Source organism: Aptenodytes forsteri, unplaced genomic scaffold, assembly GCF_000699145.1.
Source record: "Aptenodytes forsteri isolate BGI_AS27 unplaced genomic scaffold, ASM69914v1 Scaffold164, whole genome shotgun sequence".
NCBI classification, from domain to species: Eukaryota; Metazoa; Chordata; class Aves; order Sphenisciformes; family Spheniscidae; genus Aptenodytes; species Aptenodytes forsteri.
Window position 1 is genome coordinate 2,507,653 of NW_008795527.1, and position 8,608 is coordinate 2,516,260.

Consider the following 8,608-nt stretch of genomic DNA (forward strand, 5'->3'; position numbering starts at 1 on the left):
CCACATCCCCCCGGGGGGAGAGGGGGAGTGAGCAAGCGGCTGTGTGGTGCTCAGTTGCCGATTGAGGTTAAACCATGACGATGCTTATTCTCTCACATCTTAAATAACAGTTCTGTAAATCTCTAAATATGATTTTCCATTCTCAAAGGAATATCTATGTAACAATTCTGGAGATTAGAAATGCATCAATTAAAGTACCAATTTTATTACAACAAGATAATTAAAAATCAATTTCAGCAATAGACCATAACAGCAGAATAAAGAAATGAAGAAATACATGTATGCAGGTAGGCACAGTGAAAAATTCTCATTTCAATACGATTAACACTGTGCCATATAATAAATATTTCTTTATTAATCTCACGGCTTCTTTGATGACACTGGACTTTTCTCTTTCCATTTAGCAGCCTTCTCCTTTTTCAGCTGTAACAAAGAAAGACACCAACAGTGGTTCAAGCATTAATTTGCAAGTCAGCTAGTAATGCAATATTAAATCTCTACATCCAGTCATAAATTTACCAGAGTGATATATGCAATGGAGAAAGCTACAGGTCATTATTAGCCCAACCTAGCATTGCTTACTTTTGCATCACAGGACAAAGGAGCACTTCCATAGCTCTGCAGCTGCTCCCCTCTTCAAACCAGGGCTGCCTTTACCTCTGATAATGGCAATCTAGTTATTTATGTACCCCTCAAGGCCAAAGCGCCTTACAAATGTTCATGGGTTTATCTTTATGTCAATGAAAGGTAAAGAAGTTTTATTACAGACATGTAACAGACACAGTTAGACTAACCAGCATGCACAAAATCACATAGGAAGTCTGTGGCTGAGATAGATGCTATACCTCCACCTCAGTGTCTCCTCACTGACCCACAAGGTCATGCCTTCCTCTCGTAAGATTTTTCTACACAGTAGGCTCTTACTGCATGGTATGATTTACCAACACACGTACATTTAACTCTGCCATTTTGTAGTAAGACTATTAATCCAAACAAATATATCTGTTGTTTTTAGAAGCAACAGTTGTTCTCAAGTATTGTTACATTAGTGAATGAAATTCTATTTAGAGTAATTATATAAAAAGGGATGCATGGACTTTTGCATCTCATCTAACATAAGATATCATGTTGCTATCAAAAATGCAAGGAAAAATAAAATAATATTTTTAACATGCTTTTTTCCCCCATAAAATAGTGTCAAAAGGAAGCAAGGCCGCAGTCCTGATTTGGATGTCTACAAATGAACTCACTGCAAAGCAAGCCTGTTGTTGGTCTACACAGGAACTCATTTTAAAACATTTTTCCATATTTGGATGCTTGAGGTTTGTATCTGAAATTCCTACTACTTTTTGCAAAGAAAAGATAATCTTAGGGGGGAAAAAGAAATGTAGCAATTCGGATTTGATAGTAACATGTTTTCTCCTATAAGCTGATACTATATTTGTAACATCTTAATGTATTTTGTGATGATTTCCCAAATAAAGAAAATTATTTAAAATTTCACAAAGCTAGAACAGCTTTCTCATTAACAAACACCTTGCTGCAAGCAGCAAGCATAACAGCAGTTAAGATTTTAAAAGTTAATTATGCAACATTGCCTTACAAAAGAATTCATGAACAGTCAAGACATACTTCCAGCAGAGATGGTGGAGGTAAGGAGCTAACGTGGTGAAAGAGTAAGTATTTACGCATCTAAGTAACCTACACCGCAGGGCATTTAAATTTACGATACAGGCAGTGGGGTGGAGGAAGCACCTCTAAGCGGGTGATTCAGATCATCTAAAGAAAGACGCACCAGATTTACCCAACTACACAGACATTCCTGAGGAAAAGAACATCATAAAGTTTTATAAATGAGGTAGCAAACACCCATTCCTACATGCACAGGTGACCTTCTGCGAGTCTGCTTTGTTGTTTCTTTTTGTCACACAGTAAAGTATTTTCTTTTTCTGTAATAGAGTTACCTCAATAAAAATCTGCCCAGTTAAGGTAAATACCATCCCAGCCATGACTGACCTCTGAAATCCTGCAGTAGCTCATAATTGTATTTAAAACTATTTTAAGAAGCTAGTGTTTTCTCAAGAAGAGAACAAATGATATAATGCATTTATATGCCACTTAAATCATACATTTATCTTTTTTAGACATCCTCTTGTGAAAATATATCTGAATTAAGTAACAAATGTAGTAACTTGCCCGCTCTTGATAACATTTTTCAAAGTAAGCCATGTCATCATCTTCTGAATGCTTTCCATGAGAAACTTGCCTTGTGGCACTCGAACCACCTGAAGGAAAAAAACCGAAAACTTTTTTCATTAATGATACTTGCTATTCCATTAGTTATGTTTTACATTTGGCAAAACACGTTTAAAATGAGAACTCACCTTTATAGGCAAGTAACAAACCCCAGCAATTGGGACCAAAGAGTAAGTTCTTTAGCCTAGGCTAGCAGCTATTGTAAATAGTCTTGGAGGAGTTCAACAGTTATATTAATTGCTAAATTCTTGTACTAAGTAAGGGACATAAAATAAGCATAATCGATTCATAATTCCACGCAGAAAAGACTTTCTGGCAGAAGGCAGTTTCACAGTATTGCGCTGAATATGTAAGATCCATTCAGATATGATGAGCTTCTAGTAGGAATTAAAAACTTAAAAAACTGATCCAATGAGTAAGTGACACCGTTAATGGGGAAGAGACCAAATGCTAGAAAAAGATCATTAAAGTTAAAAAGCACTTCATGAACAAAAATTACAAGCAGTAACAAAACAGTTATTCTAAGCACTTCATGAATGTTGTACTAACTTTTCACATAACAAGGCTTCAATACTCATTTTAATTTTTAACTTTGATTTTAGTCCTAAGCATCCTTCAACTCATAAATAAAACCAATTAATTTTATATTAAATACTTTTTGTAAAACAGTATTATCCTACTAATACAGCACCTGCTATCTGTGAGATGGTTTGAGCAGAACTAGAAGGTCCCTGAAATGCTTTTAGAAATGGATGATCCATGCTGGTAACAGGGGATTCTAAAAGTTCAGCAGAAGGAGCCCCTGTTAGAAAATAAATTGAATGAAAACAAAAATTAACTTCATGAGATATATTAAGAACATACATGATGGGGTCAAAACAAGGCTACAGATTAATATCTACAACACTCAGTGCAGACCCCATAAACTTGAGTTTACAAAAGCAAAAAAGGCTGCAAAAGAAATGAAAAGCTTTATTTCTTTAATTACTACAGCTATGCCATAGTTTCTAAACTTCAGACAAATCCAGGAAGCCAGACCAGAATTTAAAAAAGAAATAATGAGTACATGGCAATAATAAATAAAACAGTATTTCAGGACAAAATGTGTCCGTTACTAAATGACACAAAATCACAGAGCAGCAGAGGTATCAAGGCCAACTAACATGCCTGTCAAAAATAAAGTCCTACAGATGACCTCTTTTTTTTTTTTTTATGCTGAACAGCTATTAACCTTTGAGTTTGGAAAAAAAAGCGCTGTAACTGTACAATGAAGAAATACCTGAGCAGTATTAGGCTAAAGTATTAACATAAATATAACATGGAAGTATTAAGAGAAAAACAGAAGTTACAGAGTTCTTTCTAAAAGATATGCTCCACTTCAACCAGAAGCTACTGGGCTGAACACCAGAATTATTGATAAAGAGGGTTTTTATCAATTCACTACCGGAAGTTGGACAAGATGGTCATAGTGGTCTCTTCACACCCAAGGACTGCTGGGGGGGGGAATCTATCTTAAGTCCTACTCCTATTGATCCAGTTTGCCTTTGAACTTTGAAAGTCTATGTTAAGTTACTACTTTTCAAAACTACTTAGTTGGAGAATTAAAATTTCATCTCAGGTCAGCTGCACTTACCTATTCCACTGTCATCAAGTCTCATGTAGCCTTCTGCTAGTGAACTAAAACCAGTCAGTCCTCCCATAGCAGCATAAGGAACATCCTGCCCCACAGGCTTTCCTTGGGCTAAGCGCTCTTGTTTAGTTTCCACGACTGTTTCATGAGCGTATGTTGGCTGACCACATGCACAGGTAAAGCAACTATGAAAGCCCGAACACTTGGAACCTAATTAACAAATAAGTAAGTGTAATGAGCAAGATGATAATGGAATTTATACTTCATTGCAGACAAAGCGGTGTTTCCCTAAACTGATTTTGTCAAAAACTAGAGTTCCTTCACTGCAAAAGCATTCAGCTATGCTTTCCATTTGGAAGCACATACGTGATTTGAGGCAAAGCAATCAACTATCTTTGCTGAAACCTTTTACAGCCTCTCGTCATCATGATACAAAAATGCTGTATAAAACAGGAGAAAGGATGAACGTGGGAATTTGATCATAGGGGTCATCCAGTCTCAGGGTCTCATTCGGTCAAGTTTTGAGTACCTCCAAGGATGGAGATTCCACCTCTCTGAGCAGCCTGGACCAATGGTGGTCTCCCCTTGGAGCAGACATTTCTTTCCTAATATCTAACTGGATTTCCCATGTTGCAACTTGTGTCCATTGCCATTAGTAACACCCTTCTCTATCCCTCCCCTGACAAAAAATGAAAAGAGAAAGAATTCTGTCACTGGGTAAAGAAGACAACCTGCCAGCATTTTGGCAGTATTATCTCCAAAGGTATACAGCACGTGTCAATATTGCATGGCCAGAAAACTTAAAATCGCAATTTATGATACAAATCACAATTTAAATGTCTTTGAAAATTAGCAAAATTATCTGGGTAGTAAACAGAGGCTGTGGCAACAGCAAAATAGGTTCTACGTAAGAGTAGCTATGTAAGAGACTTTCAGGAGTTTTTTAACCTTACGTAGCCACAGGATGTAACTGAAATGGTTATACAAATGACGTGACATTCAGAAACACAGAGCGAAGTTTTATATCTGCCCTAGCTACAGCTAAGACTGTCATCAAAGACCTGCTGGAGCAATGATGTGAACAAGAAATTGAGGAACTGATTTTGCAAATGTTTCATTATACAAATTACCCTGCTTCCAACTTCCAGTTACAGTTCATTTTGCAGAGCACCAACAAAGATTTTTTTTAAGTCTTGTGTAATACGTTCAAGGATCACATTCTTGGAAATGTTAAAGGCTTTTTCGTATCATTTTAGGCACTCCTCAGTAATAGAGCTCTTACTCTGTGTTTGGATACAGAATAAAGTATAGACAATATATAGAGTGCAACAGCAATATTTTTTCCATTATAAAGTACATCTCTAATTTATCTATCACATTAGATTTATACAGCACTGGGCTAGACTAATACCAGTACATTAGAACAACACAAGTCCAAAATAGAAGCAAGTCTTGGCACTTCTCTGTGTAATCTTTGAAGCCCTCAGAAGTGTCGGGTATTTTTGAGAAACGCTAGAAAAAGTGAAAAATGTAAGTGATTATTAAAAACACTGTGTTCTAACAATTCAGTCTGAATCATCCAATTGTACATTTAAGCCTTTCACATTACTTAGAGTAACTTCTTGAAAGGCTGTCATATAAATATTTTATGGTTTATTCTGTGGGATATGATTCTCATCTAGCAAAAGCTGTTTATGATTTTTTCCTGTAAAATTAGACAGACTTCATGCAAGAAATTTACCAACAGTACAGCACGCTAACAAAAAAATCTTCAGCTTATGTAATTTGAGGTTTCAAATTAAAACATCTTTATGCATTATTTAGTTTCTACGGTTAATAATTACTGCTGTTTCATTACAATAATCTCAAACAACTGACGCAAAAAGCTTCCTCTTAATGCTTTCTCAAACCTTTTGCTTGAAACTCCATTCCCATTTGCATTTCTGGACCCACAATCTGTATGCTCGGGAATTGCTTTGTTAGAGTGCTAACACTAGATTTGGGAACAGAGCGCTACTTCCTATTGAGTTGAGAAAAGATATAAAAATACATTAACATTATATTCAACCAGGCAATAGGGGAATGGAGATCAACACTTCTCTCTCTCAAACTACCAAGTTCAAGTAGAAAAGTCACGTGCATGCAGCAGTGGAAATGACAAACTGCAAATGGGGTACTTTCATACTGCCTAACTTTAGGTGGCTGTCTCCATATATACCTAACCGAATCACTGAGAAACTTACGCTCCTTCCCAGAACTTGGGGAAGCTAAGGATGTTGTTCTAAACCCTCCTGTGCAAAAGGCGATGTCATCCTTCCCATTTCCCATCCTTCTGCAAGGACCAAAATACACATCAGTGACAAGTGCAGCACATACCGAATACTATGGGCAGAATACAGATCCCTAACATGCTGTTCCTGTTAAGTTTCCTAGCAAAGAATGCTGCAAGTCCATCAGTAACTTACAAGAGTTACACGAAAATCCAGGTGCTGCGCTGTGCTGATCAGCAAAGTGTTTGCATCTACAACGGATGGGCTGTGTGCCATTTAGAGGGACATAGTGATAGGACTGGCACGGACAACGGCTCACTCGACAAGGCACACAAACAGGACGATCTTTGGGAATCACTTCATAGTCCGTTTTGTGTTGTTTATACCTAAAACAGGCAAAAATAATAACTTTTATAACTTTGTGAGTATTTATAAGAAAACTACCTGAAAGGCTTATAATTTATCTTACAAGTTCTGTTTTGAAGTATCATCTTTAATTTATTAATTACTGTTAATTGTTAATTTTCAATTAAATGCATAATATCAGGTGCTTTTACATCCATTCATTACATAATTATCACAAATCCTTATGTTTCATTTTGACAGCAGTCAGAATCAATCTGATCTACAATAACTCGTGCCTTAAAGTTGAATTTATTGAAGACTATGAAATCATTCTGGTCTCAAAAAATGTATTGAGATTTAGATTTAAGGACAGTTCTTACGATTTAAAACCTAATTTTCTCAACCCTCAGACCTCAAATTAACTTGCCTATACTGTACTGTAATGTACCTGGAAACATTTTATATTCTCCTGATTTTAAAAAATACAACAATTCAAAAAAATTAAAAGATTCCTACCGGTGAGTACAAAAGCACAGTGTCTCTGGTCCCACAAGTTTACAGTCCATGCCAGTTGGTGATCTCCAGCTCACATACAACCTGTTCTGTAAACGAATTGGTAATACTTTTCTTTTGTACTCCTCATATTCCTCAGGGGTAAAGAGCTTTCCTCCATCATCATCACCTACAATTCTGTAAGCATGTCACAAAAAAAACCATAAGAGAATGAAGACAATAAAAGTAGGTTTCTCAAGATATTTTTTCAAATAATATATAACAACACTTTTGCTGTAAATGCAAAAAAAAAAATCTTATCTTTCATAATACTGTTCTAGTGATATACATTTAACAGAACTATAGCTGAATTTTAGAGAAATTTTGTGAATAATGCGCTTTTAAAAAATTTGCTCAGACAGACTGGAAACCACGGTTGTAAGAGAGAAGGAAAAAAATTAAAGCAAACTACCAAGCTCCTTTTCATACAGCAGAAAAAGCAGTGGGCATCAACCAGCCAGCTCCGCCTCAGACTTCTTGAATGACCTCTGGCAAATCACTTCACCCATCTACACCTAACTGTACTGCAGACTCTTATCAGGTTATCTAGTCTTAGTCCAGTCTGAGTAAAATTATTCAACTGGAAGTAGGGAACCACACTGCCATCAAAGTAACAAACAATACATCCAAGCTGTCTTCCACTTTGCAAGACGACTATGCTAGTTTCTTCTGTACATAAAGTTGATAGCAGCTGTATCCCACACCTCGGACAGGCCCATTTATTTAAGCTATCACTACGTTCAAAGTCAAAGTCACTGAATAGCTGGAACTCCAGAGCAGCATCCAAATTCTACATTGATGGAGACAACTGAGGACAGTAAGTAAAATCTGTAAAATACAATTTAGACTTAATTGCAGCACTTAACTATGCTGAAGGTTAGTTTATTAATGTCTGTAAATATTTCAGTTACTATTTGTGCTAAAACATACTGAATGAATGATTCTTTGTCAAATATTCTGTGGATTTGTACATTGCCAGTACTGTACAGCACCAGAATGATGTCTCAACACATCACTGTCATTTGCACATCAATCCAGCTGACACCCACTGAATCAGTGCGTAACTACTTATGTAAGAAACACCACTGTGCCTACTACCTCTGCCGTTTTACTCAACGTTTTCCTAAGCTAAATTAAGACCGCATTTCAGTATAATGACCAAGTTCACGTCTGGTTTTGCTCAAGATCAACTCTTCAAGAGGAGCGATGACAAGATGAGCAAAGACACATAGGAATATAAAGGCACGCATTTATACACTGCAAAACTTAATCCGCAATGCACGAAAGCCCGTGTTTCCTGAAAGAGCAGTACCCTTGGCAGATCACCCTCTCACACCACATCAGACACACTGCCAGGCAGGCAGGTACGCAGGCCTGGACGTGAGAAACGATGCGTTACTTCACTCGCAGAAAGTCAACATTTACAACATGCCTTCACACCGGCGAGGCGTACAGGGCTCGCGTCTCTAAGGCCTGCCTCTTCACCACTGCTGCTTCACGCCGAGGAGATACTCTCCTTCTCCGCGGAGAGCCACTCTCGGGCACCTTCACGGGA

General features: G+C 37.1%; 1 protein-coding gene across 1 annotated transcript in view; it reads right to left on the minus strand.

Annotated features, from left to right (window-relative positions):
* Nucleotides 1-360: 360 nt before the first annotated feature.
* Nucleotides 361-8,608, minus strand: part of FAM221A (family with sequence similarity 221 member A) — a 9,833-nt gene continuing 1,585 nt past the window's right edge. The window contains exons 2-9 of the mRNA XM_019472778.1: nucleotides 8,494-8,598; nucleotides 7,686-7,843; nucleotides 7,018-7,191; nucleotides 6,352-6,542; nucleotides 3,890-4,096; nucleotides 2,948-3,058; nucleotides 2,197-2,285; nucleotides 361-423 (exon numbers count right to left, since the gene is read on the minus strand). Coding sequence (XP_019328323.1) covers nucleotides 361-423; nucleotides 2,197-2,285; nucleotides 2,948-3,058; nucleotides 3,890-4,096; nucleotides 6,352-6,542; nucleotides 7,018-7,191; nucleotides 7,686-7,843; nucleotides 8,494-8,598 — 1,098 coding nt within the window. The remainder of the gene's footprint in view (nucleotides 424-2,196; nucleotides 2,286-2,947; nucleotides 3,059-3,889; nucleotides 4,097-6,351; nucleotides 6,543-7,017; nucleotides 7,192-7,685; nucleotides 7,844-8,493; nucleotides 8,599-8,608) is intronic.